The 20367-nt window shown below is 35.1% G+C and overlaps 4 protein-coding genes across 7 annotated transcripts in view; 1 reads left to right on the top strand and 3 right to left on the bottom strand.

The window, feature by feature from the left end:
- The window catches only part of LOC104776861 (protein NEOXANTHIN-DEFICIENT 1-like), a 3807-nt gene extending 3384 nt beyond the window's left edge, over positions 1 to 423 (bottom strand). Inside the window, exon 1 of one of the 3 annotated variants that reach the window (XM_010501008.2) lies at positions 64 to 423. The gene's annotated coding sequence lies outside the window, so the exon portion shown is untranslated. The remainder of the gene's footprint in view (positions 1 to 63) is intronic. The other 2 variants (XM_010501007.2, XM_010501005.2) reach the window with 2 other exon arrangements.
- Positions 2057 to 5419, bottom strand: LOC104776859 (poly(A) polymerase I-like). Of its 2 annotated transcripts, XM_010501000.2 has the most exons (14): positions 5220 to 5418; positions 5023 to 5098; positions 4782 to 4916; positions 4390 to 4487; positions 4200 to 4283; positions 3853 to 3983; positions 3687 to 3759; positions 3545 to 3590; positions 3348 to 3457; positions 3145 to 3252; positions 3005 to 3064; positions 2841 to 2902; positions 2432 to 2753; positions 2057 to 2350 (listed from the first exon to the last, which is right to left on the bottom strand). In XM_010501000.2, the coding sequence occupies exons 1-14, from the start codon at positions 5340 to 5342 to the stop codon at positions 2153 to 2155; spliced, it is 1626 nt and encodes a 541-aa protein (XP_010499302.1). In that variant the 5' UTR covers positions 5343 to 5418; the 3' UTR covers positions 2057 to 2152. The 2 variants fall into 2 exon arrangements, with proteins under 2 accessions (XP_010499302.1, XP_010499303.1); XM_010501001.2 differs by lacking the exon at positions 3005 to 3064 and having other exon boundaries at positions 5220 to 5419.
- On the top strand, positions 8947 to 9822 carry LOC109130490 (glutathione S-transferase T3-like). The gene has a single exon (XM_019240075.1). It carries the CDS (start codon positions 8947 to 8949, stop codon positions 9820 to 9822), a length of 876 nt encoding a protein of 291 aa, XP_019095620.1.
- Positions 15106 to 17867, bottom strand: LOC104776858. The gene is made up of 4 exons (XM_019243697.1): positions 17365 to 17867; positions 16441 to 16963; positions 15729 to 15779; positions 15106 to 15190 (listed from the first exon to the last, which is right to left on the bottom strand). The coding sequence occupies exons 1-4, from the start codon at positions 17588 to 17590 to the stop codon at positions 15106 to 15108; spliced, it is 885 nt and encodes a 294-aa protein (XP_019099242.1). The 5' UTR covers positions 17591 to 17867.

The following is a 20367-nucleotide window of genomic DNA, read 5'->3' as shown; positions in this document are numbered from 1 at the left end:
AAAAAAAAAAAAAAAAAAAAAGAAGAAACAAAAATGTAATACAAGAAATAGAAAAATCCAAACCTCGTTTTACAAAAGCCTCTAGAACTTGAACTGGGTTTGAAGAGACGAATCAGATAAGTAGAGAAAGGTTTCGCCTTTAGCGAGATTGAAGACTGTGAATTTTGATTGAGCAGGTGTTCGTTCTTTTATGAAGATTAAAAATTAAAACTTTTTAGTAAATTCCAAAATCTTTTAGTAGTATAAAATAAAAAGAAGAGGAACCGACAGAGGAAAAGGGGAAGGTTCGTTGGTATTGGTACTAGAAGAGGAGAAGGATGAGAAGTGGATTGTGGATAGGCTTTTTATTTGTGTTCTCTTTCTTTGTCCAATCAAAAAAACTTGTGTGCTCCTTCTCTCTTTCTTTGAAGCTTTTTTTCCTTTTCTTGATTTCGCGCCAATCATCCTCCACCTTCTTCTTTCGCTAATCATTTTATGATTCTCTAATTTAATCAACTAGTTAGGTTTCATAGATAAAGTTGCACGTTGTTTGTTGGTGTCATCTGATTCAGTAAATTTACAAACTGTGTAACGGTTAATGTTGGTTTTTAAGCCTCTTAATTTGTTTGTTACGTTTAGAGATTTACTTAGTTTAGTGTATGAATTTGCACAGCCTATTACGTTTAGAGATTTACATAGTTTAGATCTATCACAACGGATGGCCATAGTTCACATTTTGACCCTTTTTCTCTTCAAAAAAGGAAATTTATAATTTTGTCAACGTAAGCAAAACGAGTTGACCGACACATGAACTAGACCATTTACAATTTTTGTGATTTAAGCGATCCAAAATGAGGATAGAACTGTAGATTGAATACTAGAACCGCAGATCACTTAATAAATCAAAAACTGTGTTTTGGCAAAAGAGCTAGGTGCGATTGCATAAAGCTAGCCGCAGCTTTTTCATTTGTCTATTGATAAAGTTAGTGGAAACTTTTATTTTTCATTTTTCTATCATCTATTTGTGAATGTCCGTCCTAAAGCAATCACTTTAAAAAGATCTCACAAGTCACAATCTGCCATTCATACAGATTCATCAGGATCTGCATATATCATAATATACGCCTAACTTTTTTTCTGCATAAATCTTAAAGAGTATATTTTAAAAACACAAACTAAAATTACAAAATGACAAAATGACAAAACAAAAAAAAAACATTATAACCTTTAAAGTCTCTTAAAGTAATCAGTTTCCTGAGGACAATAAACAATTTGGGATTTGCAACTATCATTGTAATATGGGATCCATCAAGAAGTACATCTTGCAAATAACGTTATCTAGATTTATCAATTGATGGGAAACCAATCAAGTACTTGAACCTGTAAATTTCCTTAGAAGCAAGTGGTGACACTACATGGTTTGGAATTTTGTGAAACCGCTGGGCGCTGGCTTATTAGGTTCGTTCGACTCATGTCACTCTCAAGATATGCTTACGATGGACTGCGAACTTACTAGATTTTCTCATTTACGTCAAAAGATAATAAGTGCACATTTTGACATTAAAATATTAGCGATTCTTATCTATAGTCCGTCGTCCATGTTTTATCATTTATGGAAGCCTAACCCACTTTTGAATAAGATATACTCTATGAACACATCATGCATAATCTATTCATGACTTAGATGCTCACACAAAAAAAAAAAAATAAAAGATTTAACTCATTATCTCTCTGTGAATGCAAGTACATTTNAAAAAAAAAAAAAAAAAAAAAAAAAAAAAAAAAAAGATTTAACTCATTATCTATCTGTGAATGCAAGTACATTTATTTTTAGATATCATGGACATGTTTTGAAAGTTTCCACGTAAACAAAAAAAGTTCTAAAGCTCAAACGACTAGTCCACTATCCATCCACCATGTCAGCATGTTCGCCCCAAGGTCCCCAACCCCTTATCCACGTCGGCTCCAACAGTGTCTCTATTAGCATCGTATGCTTCTTATCTTCATAAGCACACTTCGCATAAAAATTAGACAATATAAATTTTACTGTCAATACTACAAATTTGAAGAGATAAAATTGACAGTTAACTTTAAAGATCTTATAACCAACACTACAAAATTTGAAGATATAATTTCTTACAACGATTATGAAAGAAAAAAATTGGTGAGGTTATTAAGTTGGAGGGTAAACGGTATCAAATACAATCCTAGCAAATACACGACGTGTTTCGTGAAAGTCTCCAAGAGCAAGAGACTTGTAATCTATCCTACGCTCTAAACTTGGGACACCATCTGTCTCTTGGCTTCCCTTGCTTCTTACATTTCCAAACATTTTCTCCACTCTCTCCAACACAGGTCTTGACATGAAAACCTGAGAAAACCAATCAGTAATCCCAATGAACAACATGAAACATTTCAGTAGATGCTATTGTTTACTGAAATGTGTGTGTACCATATCAGAGTCCGGTGCTTGCGGGTATTGGCTCATTGCGTTAGCTATGTAATCTCGATCATTCAGTTTACGTGCAGCTGATCTTATAGACTCTGCTAAGTTCAAGACCTGCTGCGCTAGTTTACTGTCTGAGTCAATAATGTCTTTCTCATGACCGGACAGTTCTCGGAAGTTTGAGTTGTGCGGTTTAGAGTTGCTCCTTGCAATTTTGATGGCTTCTGCTAAAGATAGTTCACTGTAGATGGCAAGACAGAAGCAAGCTACTACCGTGGGATCCCGAGGCTTATCAACCAATGCTTTGTGGAATGCTAAGATCCCAATCCTGAGGTTATTAGTCCCGGATATTGTTAACTTGGCAAAACCAATTACTAAGATAGATGAGATAGATGCACCGAAGGAGATTTCTCACCAGAGGAACTCGTGGCATGGACGATCAGGTGCTACAAGTCGGTCAAGGTTGCGAAATAACGACTACAACAGAAAGGTTTAATCCATTAGCGCTATATTGCCATAAATTCACTTTTTCGTGTTACTAGTACTACACCCTAACTGAGAACGCAAAATAATATGTACCAGAAGCATGTTGGACCTTCCATCACGCCTCCGAAACCCTTGGGAAACAAGATAAGATGCCTGCGAACAGATAAGTTATTTAGATGTGAAGAATGGGATTCCGAGGAAATGCCACACTACTAGAGAATATTTCACCATACCTGGATAGGTAGAAGAATTTCCATGAGCCCAAATCTCCATAATAAGCGTAAAGAAGCTTCTGCAGACCCATACGCCAGCATATAATTGATTTCCATACGAATCCTTGACTGCAGAATTATCAGAAGACAAGAGAAAATGATTAGTCCTAAGCTAACAAAAAAAACGAACAGGAGGGAGAACAAGAGAAGGGAATGAGATATACAGGGTCAAGTCTCAGCAATGAAGAAGAAAGCTCCTTCACAGAAATAGCAACGTCTTTGGTCAAGCTGAATCCTAACCTCGCTGCAATCCTAATTGCACGTAAAATGCGAGCTGTAAAGTGAACACGGTTACCTTTTGAAGCCTTTTCAAACAGATAAATTTCATATCAATGAATTACACATTGCATCTGCAACCGACCTGTATCTTCGACAAATGAAAGCTTCGCCGCAGATACTGTTCTCACCTACATAGCAAACTTTGACGGATTAGGACTGATACCAGTTCATTCACATGTCAGTTGATTTCTATAAAGCATGATAGCTTAAATTGCAAAACCTACTTTAGAATTCCTTAAATCTTCAACTCCTCCTATATAATCATACACTACATTCTCCGATGGATCAAACATCAACCTGAGAAATCGAAAATATGCTTGTTCAAGAATGCTGCATATGGATATCTAATCACAAATAAATGTGAATCACAGGTAGAGAGGTACTGCCTACCCGTTGACTGTAAAATCACGCTGTAAGCAATTCTTCCAACGGATATAATCACGCTCATTGCAGCCCGCAGGCTTCCTCAAGTTTTTATTGGGCGCTTTACCAGTCCTTGCTGAAGTACTAAAACTTGACACCTGTTAAAGGTAAGCACTCCATCAAACCTTTTAGGAGAGAAAGAGAGATAAGAAATAGTGTTCCTTCTGACAGAAATTCATATTCATTAGGGAACAGTATGAGAAAGAAACTGTGAACAGCAGCCTCTAATCAAAGAACCCTCTATTAAGTTATAGTGTACTAAACTGATAAAAAGATATGAAACGCAAGTAAAATGAGTAAGATGCTGAACAAACCTCTATGATAATGTCATCAACATAAACATGACAAATGGGAAATCGTCTTCCAACAATTTGACAGCTGGGAAATACTTTCCGTACCTATACACACAGTAATGATTAAAAACTTTAAATGTGTCAAGGAAGAAGATTGGGTTCATAATAAAAAAAAAAGACTAATGTGTAGTTCCATAAAGCTGATTTAAACCTCCTTTAGTTCGGCTGTAGTGATAACATCAAAATCCTTGGGGATTCTATCTAGAATAAGATCCCGAACACAACCTCCAACTAGGTAAACTTGAAATCCTGAAACATCATACCAAATAAGCACATTTCAGGATCTGGCCTAAAGTTCAAGTTCTCTGAAGAAAGCCTAGAGCCAATGTCCCCCATAGATTACTCCATAAAAATAAAACCAGAGTTGAAGCCATCTCAAGAGCTAATGAGGGTTCGCACACTTTATATTAAAGCTACCAAAACACACAAATCGTAAGGCACAGTTCAAAACAAAACCCAATTAAAGTCAGTCCTCATTCCAAATCCAATAAAAGCTACTAAATCCACTCAGAAGCCTAACTAAGAGAGGGTAAAAAAGCAAACCTTTCTTCTTGAGTTTATTGAGAACCATCCGAGTAGAATCTGGGATCATTGACCTTTGAATACCAAATTCATTAGCATCCATCTTCTTCCACGGCATCGATTTATCCTTATTACTCTTCCTTGCTCCACTAAAATCTTCAATCGTTTTTTTTTACATACCCAAAAACAAAATTTCCCACTTCGTTAGCATAAAAATCGCAGCTTTTTTTTTTTCTCGAATTGAACTGAAAATGGTAACTACCACGGCTCTCTTCCTTGCGTGGTTTCACTACATTTCTAGGTGCGGCGATAGCTCCAACACATCCGCAATGCCCAATCTGTTAAATTCCCATTTAAAGGTCGTTGTTAGACACGAAGTTGAAGGTGAAAACCAAAGAAGATGGAAGTTGAATTCACAGAATTTCAAAAATTGGGGGAAAAAAGAGCGGGAGACGAAACTGTAGACGCTCGGAGGGAGAAAGGTAGATCTCTAAAGGAGCCATAGCAAGGACGGCAGAAGACTAAAGCTTTTGATGAGACGCCGAAAGAACCATACGCCATTGAAGAAAGCTTATTGAACATATCACGACATTACGTAAGAGAGTCGGAGAAGAAGAAGAAGAAGAAGAAACTAAAACAGATCGGAATCTCTCAGAAGGAGATGAAGAAGATACTCTCTAACAGAAAATAATTTGAGAGGCCTTTTTAAAAACCCATTAGAAACGTTGACTTGGTTTTTAAAGCCCATTAATGTTTTTGTTTTCTTCAGATAAAATTTAGATTCGGTTCGGTTTGTTTGTTTGTTTGGTTCGGATTCGGTTTCAATTTGATAGAATATATAGAGAGAAAAATATGAACATTCAGAATGGACCGGTTCGGTTTATGGGAACTATACACTTCTTACAAACACAAACACTAAGCTATGTCAGGGAGCAGCTTGTGTGTCCATCAATGACCATGGAACTCATCAGTTCAAGTCTTCTTAGAACATATATAGCATCTATAATTTATAAACCACAAAAAAAAAAAAGTCATTCTCTTAATCTATGGCAGCCATTTAACTATAAGTGTTTAATTGAAGAAGGAGAAAGAGAAAAAGAGAGCAAATAATAGACCACTTTCTCATGTCCTCTACTAAAACGTAGAGATGTTTAAAAGTATATAGAAAAACACACTAAATCAAGTAATCATGATAACAAAACCAAACAAAATATAGGAAAACCTAAAGTAATAAGGGTAAGGGCGTGTCTAGGGCTTATAGGTCAGTGGTCAGAGACCACTTGGTTGGCTCGTACGACACCATTTCCCTACAATGGGATAATTATGCGCTATAAATCAAAGTAATAATAACATTTGAAAAAAAGGAGAATATATCAAATTAGATCGAAAACCCAATCAAAAAGAGAGGGTGTAAATAATTAAAATTCGATCGTATGTATACAATATGATGATCGAGAAATGTTAAGACTTGGCGCAAAAAAGGGAAAAAAAAAACTATCAAAATAAATATTTAATAACTAAGCAGTCCTACCATAATGCAAAATCATGATATGATCAGTAGTTGATGAGTCCCGAGGCAAAGTGAAAGAGGGAGATGATGATGATTTGGAAGTCCATATGGTATCTCTTACATGCTGCATCGTCAACAACGGCGATAATTGTTGTCCTCTGCATCTTATTTCTACCTGTTTCCATCAGACAAACCAAAATTAGAATTAAAAAAATCACATCACTATCCATATACATTTCTACTCGTGCGTATGACATGAGATGCTAAAGGTTAAAGTAAAGAGTGGTCTGGTTTTGGACAGTTAACATTGATTTTAGCATATATATGATTATAGTTAAGTAAGAGTGGTCTAGTGTTTTAATGTTTTGCTCTATAAACTGTATCTTTTAACCTATAGTTCGAATTTTATTTATTATACTTTTATTTTATATATAAGAAACATATGCATGTAATAAAAATTTACCGGTTAGATATATATAGCCTGCTGGGTTTGAAAACTTTACATGGTCTACACTTATAGTTATATGTTTTATATCGTTTACATTGAAAAAAACTGAGGCTTGTAGTCTTCGTTATAAGTATATGTAAAGTATGCCTTACCCTAAAATTCCCCTTTCCCTAGACTTGACGCCAAAGATATGAAGTGGAAATAACAATTTTAAAAGTTGACACTGAAAAATAAGATGAACCAAAATCTGGTTAGCTTGAGGAAGGATCATCTTAAACTATTTGTAGGCTAAATATTTTCTTGTTTTACTTTTAGAATTCTTTTTAATAAAATAAATATTGGTCGCACCTCAAATCATGTTTCCATGCACGCCGGCAATATACTTGCTTTGCTTATATGCGTCATTTTTGTATATTCTAGTTGAATTATATGCTGATGACAAAGTTTTGTATCATTTTGTTGTTGAACCGTCAAGCGTTCAAAGCTAGTGTTTTGATTTATTTATTGAGAAAAACATTACTTGAGTTCTATTGTAGGAACGTAGTTGGTTGGTGAGGAGATGATCAAGTTATTTCAATATTCATGAAAGTGCCCCACTGGGATTGTGATGCGACATTTTACACAAGCCCCCTAATATCTTAGAGCATCTGCATCGCACCGTCCTAATATCTTAGAGCATCTGCATCGCACCGTCCTTCGTCCGTCCCACTTAATTAAAACGATTGATTTAAATCGAAATCATATATTATACAAAGAAACGTTCCTAAAAACGGGACAATTTATATGCGTCCCTCAGGACACGTGTCATCCTTTAATAGGATGTTGTTTTATTTGTAGGGTGAAAGGAAAAAAAACTCGACAGATCAATTCATTTTATCTTTCGCACTCTCTCTTTTTACTCTTTCTGTATCGCGACGGCGATTAATCAAAAACTTTGGATCGCCTCCATCAAAGTGAAGATTTGCAACGCAAAGGCCTCACTTAGTGTATCATCTTCCAAGATATCCAATTGTAAGAGGTATGTGTTGTAAATTGAAGAACGATTTTGATGGAATCTCGATTTAGGGTTTTATGATTTTTTTTTTATTTAGGGTAAAGGGAAATTGTTTGGGGGATTCGATAGAATAGGTAAATTGTTTGTGGGATTCGATAGGTTAGGGCAATTATATGTGGGATTCGATAGATTTGAGAAATTTTTTGTGGGATTCGATTTAGGGTTTATGTTCTTTTCGCGATTTAGGGTTTCGGGAATTTGTTTGGTTAGTTTACTATGTGTTTTTAGATATATGATCTCTCTGATTTTTGTTTCGATTTAGGGTATTGGATTATTTTTTTGGTATCGATGGTTGAGTGTGTCAATTTTTTGTTATAATTAGGTTTTTGGTTTATGTTTATGGGTTTAGCTAGTTGACTGTCCGAGTTTATGGCTTTGTCTGTTAAGATTGTTGTCAGTTTGTATTGATTATGTGGATTCTTTTATGCTAAATCGAGTATAACCTTGCAATTGTTTGTTTTTCATGAGTTTCCTCAGCGTCACCTGGAGAAAGCCACACATAACGGGAGGCAGTAGCAACAATCATCGAGTAAGAGGTAAATAATCGATTCCTTTAGCTACAGACATGTCCATATATTGTTGTTTGGTGGACTCGGTTTTGTAATTGCTGTGGTTGTCTTTGTAGTGGTCGTTGTTGTTGTCTCTGTAGTGGTTTTTTTAGTGGTTTTTATAGTGGTGTTTGTAGTGGTCTTTGTTGTGGTCTTTGTTGCGGTATCATAAATTGATTTGATAAACAAGTTAATATGATTGGTAAACAGCTTGCTAGTATAAAGGATAGTGTAGTTGATGATTGAAGTCTGATAAAAAGGAGCGAATATTAGTGGTGAACAGCTTGCTAGTATAATGCTTTGGTTTTTTATAAGTTGTCATAAATTGTGATTAGACTTAGGTAGTTGGTGGATAGGTCATTATGATTGTTAAGTTATTACTTGAGAACGATGTGCTCTTTTAAACACCAACCAGCCTTCAATTTTTCTCCATCATCTTCTATGTATCTTCTGTATCTTTCATCTTCCAAGTCGTTTTCTTTGAGAACGACTTATGTTCCTCATCTTAAACTTCTATTTCTCTATGCTACACTCTTTTCCTCATCTTCTTAAACTCTTTTCCTCTTTGGTACACTCTTTTCCTCTTTCGTACACTCTTTTTCTCATCATCTTAAACTCGTCTTCCTATGACTTCTTACAATACATTCTGTCAGTCGTCTTCTAGTTATTTAGAGCTTCTCAACAGTCAAGGAGAAGCTCTTAACCAAGACGGTGCTTATGAAATACCTACTTGGAGCTCTCAACAATCCCATGATGAACCTCTTTCTCAAGAGACACCTGTCAAGAAGGATAGGAAGAAATGGAATCCGGCTGACGATGAAATACTAATAAGTGCGTGGCTGAACACTTCAAAGGACCCGATCATTGCAAATCAACAAAAGGGAGTAAGCTTTTGGCAAAGGGTTCAAAAATACTACGCAGAGTCTCCTCATGCGATAGCCAATGGTGAACAGGGTGTGAACATCAACTGTAAGCAGAGATGGTTCAAGATCAATGAGTCCACAAACAAGTTCTGCGGGGCTTATGCAGCTGCAGAGAGATCCAACAGTAGTGGACACTCTGAGAACGATGTGCTGAAGGTGGCTCACGACATCTACTTCTCTGACTATAAGACGAAGTTTACAATGGAGCATTGCTGGTGTTTGTTAAGGTTTGAGCAGAAATTCCTTAACCAAAACGCGATTAACACCCCCTCACCTTCAGTCAGAACAAAGAGGAAACCAGTTGGTGCAGCTGATCAATCCGAGGCAACCCACACAGAACAAGACTCTGAGATAAGGCCTCAAGGTATCAAGGCTGTGAAGGCTGACAGGAAGAACTCTCAGGGAAAGGCTCTTGCTGAGTACACGAGCATGTGGGAAGTCAAGAGGGTGGATATGGCTGAAAAGGAGAAGCTACAGAAGCTTGGCATACTAGACACACTTCTTGCCAAACCGGAGCCACTTAGTGCAGCTGATCAACTTATAAAGGATAAGATAGTGGCACAGTATTTTGCAAATTGATGTATTGACTTAAGAAGCAACTTTGTATTTCCTAATTTAGTAGATTAAGTTTGAATTTCTGTTTCAGTGTTAAATTTTGTGTTCTCTTTGTTATCTATAAATGTATGTGTTCTCTTTGTTATCTATAAATGTATGTGTTCTCTTTGTTATCTATAAATTATGTGTTCTTTTTGTTAAATGTAAATTATGTGTTCTTTTTGTTAAATGTATGTGTTTCCAGGTTTAGTATCCGATGGGCCATGACTACAGCTACTCTCAGCCTGATTCCTTAGAGGAGTATGTTATATATTCGCAGGACACTGAGCAGAGGGAAATAGAGGCTGAGAGTAACTTACTCGATACTCAGGCGACTCAATACCCTCCCCAACCTGAGGTTGAGTTCGGATTCCCCAAGGTATGCTACTGTGGTGGTCAGCCTATTCTATCCTCAAGCGAGAACAGAAGGTAAGTGGTTTAACATTGCCATATTATTAAGTGATTTCCAATGTTTTAACCTGTGGTTGTATTGATTTGCGATGTTTTATATGTTCATGGAGGTTCTTCACATGTTGGAATGTTGATGATGGAGAGATGCATATTCACAAGTGGTGGGATGCAGCGGTCATGGAGGAGATGAGAGAACTGAGCAGACAATGTGAACTGCTGACGGAGAAGGTAGATAGCATTGCATTCGACAGTGACTACGACTCACACATCCGTAATGAAACCGAGCAGAAAATAGCCCAGTTAGAGAAAATAGTGTTTGATCTAGGGAAGAGCAGAAATAAGTTTAGTAATTGTTTTGAAATGATGGTTTTCTCAACAGTTTTTGTTGTTGCTTTACTGGTAATTGTGGTGATGTCTAAATACAACTGGTTCTGAACTTGTATCCCTACTTGTTTGTACGCTTGTATGCCTATCATTACCCGTGACTATTTTCTGAACGTATAATCTTGTATGCCAGGTTTTTTTGTATAGTCATTCATCAATACTCACAAGCAAAATAGTCATTTGTTTAGATGTGTCACATGCTAGTAAATTAAACAATCACGGGTATCACATATATTCTCATTTCATTTACTCTATATATTCTTCCTTTCTACATGATGCAAAACCATATCTTTGCACGAGTTTACTCTTTTTCTATACTCTTTTTCTATACTCAAACTAAGATCTTTTCACTTTTTCCTTGAAAAAATGTCATCTTCATCAAACCATTACCACTACCAAAGAGATGGTGTCGATGATTTTGATGGTTATTTTGATGCTTATTTTGATAATTTTCTAGAAAATTCTACTATCATTCAAGAACCAGTCGAGCCAAAGAAACGGATTTTTATTGAGAGAAAACGGGAAGAAGGCCATAATAATCTTTGGAATGATTATTTCAGTGATACTCCAACATACCCGGACTATTTATTTCGTCGCCGGTTTCGCATGCACAGGCCATTGTTCATGCGTATTGTGCAACATCTCTCTACTGAAGTCGAGTATTTCCATCAATCCCAGGATGCAACCGGACGGGCTAGTCTATCACCTATACAAAAATGTACTGCAGCAATTCGTCAATTGGCATATGGTACTGCGTCCGACACAGTTGACGAGTATGTACGAATTGGTGCTTCAACAGCTCGAAAATGTTTGCACGAGTTTACCGCTGCAATAATCAACTTGTTTGGCGATGAATATCTAAGACGTCCCAGACCAGACGACCTAGAAAGACTACTCTATGAAAATGAAAAACGTGGATTTCCCGGGATGGTTGGGAGCATTGACTGTATGCATTGGGGGTGGAAGAATTGTCCAACAGCTTGGAAAGGGATGTATTCACGATCAACCGGAAAACCTACAATCGTGTTGGAGGCGGTAGCTTCCTATGACCTCTGGATATGGCATGCTTTTTTTGGAGCTCCAGGTACTATGAATGATCTTAATATTCTGGATCGATCAAATGTTTTTGATGACGTTCTTAACGGTAAAGCTCCGGAGGTCAACTTCTTTGTCAATGGAAGGGAGTACAATTTGGGGTACTATCTCACGGATGGTATTTATCCAAAATGGGCCACTTTAATACAATCTATCCGGCTTCCACAAGGTATGAAAAATTCTCTATTCTCTAAAAAACAAGAAGCTGTGCGGAAAGATGTTGAGCGTGCCTTTGGAGTCCTGCAAGCTAGATTCGCCATTGTTAAAAATCCATCTCCTTTATGGGATAAATACAAAATAGCAAATGTTATGAGAGCATGCATAATACTCCATAATATGATTGTCGAGGATGAACGAGAGACATACAGTTTCCGAAACATTGTTTCTGAATTTCAACACGGAGAAGATGTGGATCAAACATATACCGTCGGTGCCGCCAGTTTGGGTTCAAATATGAGCAGTACGATTACTCGTCGAACAAATATGCGGGATAAACAAGTCCATGACCAGTTAAAAAAAGATTTGATTGAGCATATTTGGACTAACTTTGGACATCTTACAGATAATGAAGATTAATAAAAAAAATTCTATGCAGAGGAAAAAAAGTTTGTTTTTATTTTTGATGTTTGTATGGTTTATGTTTTTTACTTTTAATAGTTTATTGTATGTTCTGTTTTTTTTTTCAAGTTTTTGTAACTTTGTAATTTTCTTATGTTTTTAATGTCAATGTTATATTTTTAATTATAATTAAAACTTTAATATGTTTTTACTTATTCATTTAAATAACTAATTTTTTAAATTTAAAATATTACTATTTTTTCCAGGGGACCAACTCTAAAGGACACCAATGGTCATACCAAACTTAAGAAACTCTGAAAATAAAATTATTATATTTGAGGGACCAAAATTTGTCCCTCACCAATGACCATGCTCTTCGATGCTACTATATATGACGAGAAAGTAAGAGAATAGCTGACCTTAGCAAGCATAAGCATGACCACAAGGTTAGGTTAATTATATTTTCCTTTTTTACACCATTACATAAGTTCCACTCTACGAAAATTTGGATATGGCATGTCCTATTTTGAGCCAATAACATAGTTACCATTACTTCACTTTTTTTTTTTATTCATAGCACATACTCTCTCTTCTATAGGGACTAGGGAGGCTATATAATTTTCACCTTTAAATTTTATTTGGATGTGTGAACTGTTTCCATTCAATTAATGGGAAAAATTCTTAGTTTCCACCTTTTTATTAACGGGAAATCTCAAAGTAATCTTTGTATTATAGTTGTCGTATAGAAAATGGTGTAAATGATCAATGAGAAATTGTGTATTTGTGTATGTATATATTTATTAAAACCGATTCCTAAGCAAAAGTAGAAAACACATAATCAGCATCAGTGCATCACTGAATATAATACATTTTTACACTATAATAGTTAATTTCTAATTTGGATTGACTTTTAAATGGAGCATCAACTAATTTAACTAGGAAAAGTGTGAAATTATCCAAAGATTAATTAGAGAAACTTTTATATGCTTTTGAGTGGGAAATACAATTTTTTGGCTCTACGGAAAAGACAAACTTAGCCATGCATGCAATGCTTTCAAATCACGTTTTTCATCAAATGATTATTTGAATTGTTAATATGTCACCTATATGTTTGTCTATCATGGTGCTATATAGTTAAAGTATCAATATAAAACGTTATAGGCTAACAATGCATTAATTTAGTCGGACCAAATATCAATATATTCGTGACGACATACTCACGAAAGTAAGCAAAAACATGAGAACTTAAGCATAAAACGAAAAACGATATTTTTTATTTATAAAAGATAAACGGAAAAACATGGTTATATATGTTTATGTATATACTTTATAAGAAATCCAAATTCTTCATAGTTAATTTTTATTATTTGTGAGATAAAACTCATGTTTTAATTTTAGGGTTTCTCTATTACCAAAGTATTTAGATTTTTTGGTCCATTATTCTCTCTCACTCTGTAAAAAAATATGTTAAATTCGTCACCTTCATATCGAGCTAATTAAAACAATTTCTGTTTTGTTTTTTTTGTAAGATTATTTTTGTTTACAAATTGAACTCAACAACTGAGGCTAAGACTTTTTTTTTGTTTCAAGCTAAAACTTATGTACTTATCAAAGTATGATATTTATGTTTGCTTAGTAGATATTGATTGCTAATCTCGACCATGAAGAAGACATCGACAAGTAACACAACTAAATGACTTATCCCGTCTATCCGACGTCTAAAAGGATGTTTAGACGTCAAATACATAACCAATGTTTTTAAAATATTTGTCGGTTATTAGCCATTATTTTAGAAAATGTTACTCATGTAGAATGGAATCATGCATGCGTTTAGTAAAATTAGCGAGCGCTAATCTATTAATTAATCGATTGAAAGCACCGTGTGTGTACTTACATAGTCTGTATATACATGCAAATGATTCTTAGTAGGGCACAAGAGTTCATATATGGCATGAACATGTATTTGTGAGCCTATCTAGAGTCCAGGAACATGAAATTTACTTAGATAATTATATATTCCGATTAACGAGAGCATCTACACACACATACGCATGTAAGCTTTTTAAGTTGGGATTTAGATATCTTTTAATTCTTTTCTGGCCTGGTTTCTACTATTCTCAAAGCAAGCATGCCTGGTGACTCAGACTTGTTTCTCTAGAAATAACATTATTATAAATTATTGTTAATATAACTATATTATGGCCTGAAGCTAATGAAATAGCCAGTTATAGTTCCCCTCTCGTTTTCCAGTTTCCTATGAGAATTCTTTATATAATAACAACAATAGTGATAATAATTATTGATAAGGTGGTGGGTACTTCGAGAAACGATCAATCAGTAACCTAATTAACCATTATGATTTTTGTTACGTTTAATTTTCATATGCGATAGAGACTGACTTTTTGGTTGATCAAATTTCTGATTAGAGAAAGTTGCTTAGATTTTTTTTCCTTTGATAAATTATTATAAGCCCAAGAAAAAAAGTAATTCGTCTCAAATCAATTAATTATGTGATGAAGGAATCAGGTTCATAAATCCGAACCTAGGTTATTCACGAGTATTAGTTAATTAGGTTTGCACCTAATTAAGGATGTCATGTTGCTATCAAGATTCAGAAAGTGGTTTTCACTCAATTGTATTACTACAATTTGAATATCTTTAGCTAAGACCTAAACTGAACTATATAAGTTAGAAAAGTTACGACACCATGACATCAGACTTGTGACCTAATAAGTTGGGATTTTGTTCCAATGTCATTATCATTTTGTAGCCCAAAACTTGGAATATATAAAACTTATATAAATAAAAGAGTTGATCGGTTTAGATATTTACCTCAGATTCGCTATCCAATTGAAGCTTCTTCATGAGGTACTTAATTAGCAATCTAACTGTGATTCTCCCATCCCTTATCCATGCAAATTAAAAACAAAATTTGACAATTAGAATATAATTAACAGAAGTAATCGTTAGTAACTCCCTTAAACAAATAAAGTTTAATAACGCATACCAAAATATACTTACTTGATTCTCAAGTAGCTTTTGCTTACTTGAGGCAAGAACGGTTCCTTTTCCCTGCGTTACATATTCAATGTTACATACATACTAATATATAAAATGCCATCAAACTGATATTAAGGATTAAAGGATAATTACTGAAATTGTGAAGCTTGAAGGAGAAACCAAAGACCAGAATGTGGTCTTCTTGGAGGATCAAGAACCCTAAACTCGGAGCTTGGTCCAGCTCCTCCTCCTTCATCCACACAACAACTCCTTGTAGCACTATTATTGTTANAATTAGCAATCTAACTGTGATTCTCCCATCCCTTATCCATGCAAATTAAGAACAAAATTTGACAATCAGAATATAATTAACAGAAGTAATAGTTAGTACGTAACTCCCTTAAACAAATAAAGTTTAATAACGCATACCAAAATATACTTACTTGATTCTCAAGTAGCTTTTGCTTACTTGAGGCAAGAACGGTTCCTTTTCCCTGCGTTACATATCCAATGTCATAAAATATATATACACACCTACTAATATATGAATACAATCGAACTGATCAGAAAGGATTAGAGAATAATTACTGAAATTGTGAAGCTTGAAGGAGAAACCAAAGACCAGAATGTGGTCTTCTTGGAGGATCAAGAACCCTAAACTCGGAACTTGGTCCAGCTCCTCCTCCTTCATCCACACAACAACTCCTTGTAGCACTATTATTGTTTGTGACGTCACGGTCACTCAATGATGACGGTCTAAACGGTGCCGTATATTGAGGTATCCACGGCTTTGACGATGGAAACGAAAAGCCTCGATTAAATAACGTTTGAGGCCGAATTAGTTGTTGATTGTAAACCAACGACGGTCCACGCATCGTTAATAACTGATCACACCGATATGGCGGCTGCGGTGGTTGCGGCTGTGAGTACTCTACGCTACTACTAATGGCTCCTCCTGTGGCTAGGGAGGAGGAGAACAAGCTGAGCTCTAACGACTTCTCTCTTTCACTTCCGTTTTTGCTAGNCTTTTGCTTACTTGAGGCAAGAACGGTTCCTTTTCCCTGCGTTACATATCCAATGTCATAAAATATATATACACACCTACTAATATATGAATACAATCGAACTGATCAGAAAGGATTAGAGAATAATTACTGAAATTGTGAAGCTTGAAGGAGAAACCAAAGACCAGAATGTGGTCTTCTTGGAGGATCAAGAACCCTAAACTCGGAACTTGGTCCAGCTCCTCCTCCTTCATCCACACAACAACTCCTTGTAGCACTATTATTGTTAGTGACGTCACGGTCACTCAATGATGACGGTCTAAACGGTGCCGTATATTGAGGTATCCACGGCTTTGACGATGGAAACGAAAAGCCTCGATTAAATAACGTTTGAGGCCGAATTAGTTGTTGATTGTAAACCAACGACGGTCCACGCATCGTTAATAACTGATCACACCGATATGGCGGCTGCGGTGGTTGCGGCTGTGAGTACTCTACGCTACTACTAATGGCTCCTCCTGTGGCTAGGGAGGAGGAGAACAAGCTGAGCTCTAACGACTTCTCTCTTTCACTTCCGTTTTTGCTAGAACAACGTTGAAGCTTATACGACCCCGTGTTATGGTTGTTCTCCTCAGGGCCTATACCTAAGCGGAGCCAAGATTTATCTTTACCTTCTACATTAATAGAACAAACGGCATCGTTCTTTGCGGCGGCTCCGACGTCTTTCACCCGAGAGGAAGAAAACATGTTATAAGCTGCTGTTGGATCGGAGAANAGCCTCGATTAAATAACGTTTGAGGCCGAATTAGTTGTTGATTGTAAACCATCGACGGTCCACGCATCGTTAGTAACTGATCACACCGATATGGCGGCTGCGGTGGTTGCGGCTGTGAGTACTCTACGCTACTACTAATGGCTCCTCCCGTGGCTAGGGAGGAGGAGAACAAGCTGAGCTCTAACGACGTCTCTCTTTCACTTCCGTTTTTGCTACAACAACGTTGAAGCTTATACGACCCCGTGTTATGGTTGTTCTCCTCAGGGCCTATACCTAAGCGGAGCCAAGATTTATCTTTACCTTCTACATTAATAGAACAAACGGCATCGTTCTTTGCGGCGGCTCCGACGTCTTTCACCAGAGAGGAAGAAAACATGTTATAATAAGACTCAGTAGAAGCTGCTGTTGGATCGGAGACGGAGCATGTATCTTCCCCGCTAGAATCTTGATTGTTTATAGTTGTTTCTCTCATCATCATCGCGTCGGTGAAACCGCCAAAAAGCAGTGAGGATTCAAGAGGAACCATATTTATTGGTCATATGATCTCAGCATGAGCCATATATGAAGGGATCGATTATTGAAAAGTGAGAAGAGGGGCTTTGAGAAGGCATGGTTTTGTGGAGAGGAAATGATTCTCATGAAGAAGATAAGGGTTTTGATTATTTATTTAATATATGGAGTAGTATGTATACATTTTATTTCAATTATTTTATATGCGTAGGGTTGTGAGTGAGAGAGGACGAGGAAGAGAATGATTCCTTTGCAAATCTTACTTTCCATTAATTCTCTTTGTTTGGAAGCTTGTGGGAATGTAAGATAGAGGGGTGTGATGGTCTCTCTGTCTGTCAGATTTTTTTTCAATAAAAATATCTGAAATTATGAATTTCTTTTTTCATGTACGTAGAGATCATATATACTTAATGTAAAAGTTTATATAATTTAGGACTACGCTTTTTCTTTTTCTTACTCAAAATGAATAAACAATATTAGTTATTTCTGTAAAAGTTTATTTGGGTTTTATTGTCTTTAAAAGGACGAAAGGTATGCCTATGCAAGGAAAAGGATGAAATGGGGTGTGATCGATCCAGCTAATCGCTTTTTTAAGGCCATGTTCCGAGGACAAAAAATAATTGACAGCCAAAGTTATTATTTTGTTTTAAGGGAAATTTAATTATTAATATCCTTAAAAAGTTTATTTTTAGCCCTAATTGCGTGCCTTTTTAACGAGACTGTTGGTATATTTTCTAGCTGTTTATCTCTTTCAAGTTTTTTTCCCTCTTTTATATTGGTAGAAGTGGAAATTTTCAAGGATATTTGCTCTCAAGTCAAATTTAATTTTTCACTATTTGGATGTTTTTGAACATAGTTATGTTATTATTAATTTACGATATTCATTATTGTTCGTATAATTTCTTTTGTCATAAAATAGAGATTATGTATCTTATACACTCTTTTATAATTTCTGTTATAATTTAATTGTTACAAAAACTACAGTATAAATCATGAATATTTTGTGCAAAGTTAATTTACTGAAAAGTTAAGAAAAGCACATGTTATTGGTTAACTTTTGACGCACAGAAGTTCACGTTAATTTACCTTTTAATCAAACCATCGCATACATGTAAAAAGATCGATCATATATATGTTCCATTCTNAATTATGAATTTCTTTTTTTCATGTACGTAGAGATCATATATACGTAATGTAAAAGTTTATATAATTTAGGACTACACTTTTTCTTTTTCTTACTCAAAATGAATAAACAATATTAGTTATTTCTGTAAAAGTTTATTTGGGTTTTATTGTCTTTAAAAGGACGAAAGGTATGCCTATGCAAGGAAAAGGATGAAATGGGGTGTGATCGATCCAGCTAATCGCTTTTTTAAGGCCATGTTCCGAGGACAAAAAATAATTGACAGCCGAAGTTATTATTTTGTTTTATGGGAAATTTAATTATTAATATCCTTAAAAAGTTTATTTTTAGCCCTAATTGCGTGCCTTTTTAATGAGACTGTTGGTATTTTTTCTAGCTATTTTTATCTCTTCAAGTTTTTTTTCCCTCTTTTTATATTCGTAGAAGTGGAAATTTTCAAGGATATTTGCTCTCAAATCAAATTTAATTATTCACACTATACGGATGTTTTAGAACATAATTATGTTATTATTTACTATATTAATTATTGTTCGTATAATTTCTTTTGTCATAAAATAGAGATTATATATCTTATAGACTCTTTTAGAAATTCTGTTATAATTTAATTGTTACAAAAACTACAGTACAAATCATGAATATTTTGTGCAAAGTTTACTGAAAAGGTAAGAAAAGCACATGTTATTGGTTAACTTTTAACGCACAGAAGTTCACGTTAATTTACCTTTTAATCAAACCATCGCATACATGTAAAAAGATCGATCATATATATGTTCCATTCTTTTTTGTAATGATCGTCAACTAATTTAATCTTCAATTACGATCATTACAATTTTCTTTTTGTTTTCTATAAAAATCACTCATTTCCTAAAATATTTTCATCAGTCTTACAACTTTATCTTTTCATTAAAGTCTTACGAAATAGCATCATAACTTAATCATGTGTAGCAACTATCAACCCTAGCAAAAGAATTTGAGAACATCGAGGCGCTAATAGATGTTATACTAGTTATAATTACTCTATAAGTAAAATTTCTTCTATGTATAGAATTATGGAAATTAAAGTAAATTATACACCAATGTGATATATTGTAGTACTAGTTCAGCTTGACAAGGAAAAAAAAAACAATAGTACTAGGCTACTAGCTAGTTTGTTTCAGATTAATATATGTATCTAATATATATCCGTTTTTTTACTGCGACACCTTACACCTATCTAGCGATTGATGGTTTGTATGCTAGTAATGTGTAAAATAAAGGTACGTGCATCTTGTTTATTTTTGTAAGATTGTTATATATATATATATATTATATATATATGTAGGAGTAGTACTTGAGTTGCACTTAATTACATATATGCAGATACAGAGAAAGGTTGCATGAGTGTCTTGTTTAAAAAATAATATATCCTTTAGATTAGAAATGAGGCAAGTGGAATGGGCAGAGAGTGGAGAGGAATATGATGACAATATCTGTCAAAATGTCAATAATAAGATAGATTACTTGGAATTGCACATAGAATATAATATGTATACATGCATGATGGGAAGTTGAATCAAACTAAAAGGAAACCATAAAAGGGAGCGTGAAGAGAGAATGAAAGGCTAATAATAAAGAAATGATGTTGGAGAAATAAAGTAAGAGTAGAAATT

Source organism: Camelina sativa, chromosome 3 (genome assembly GCF_000633955.1).
Source record: "Camelina sativa cultivar DH55 chromosome 3, Cs, whole genome shotgun sequence".
Taxonomy (NCBI): domain Eukaryota; kingdom Viridiplantae; phylum Streptophyta; class Magnoliopsida; order Brassicales; family Brassicaceae; genus Camelina; species Camelina sativa.
The sequence above is the reverse complement of the archived record's forward strand: the minus strand, read 5'-3'. Positions and strand labels throughout refer to the sequence as shown.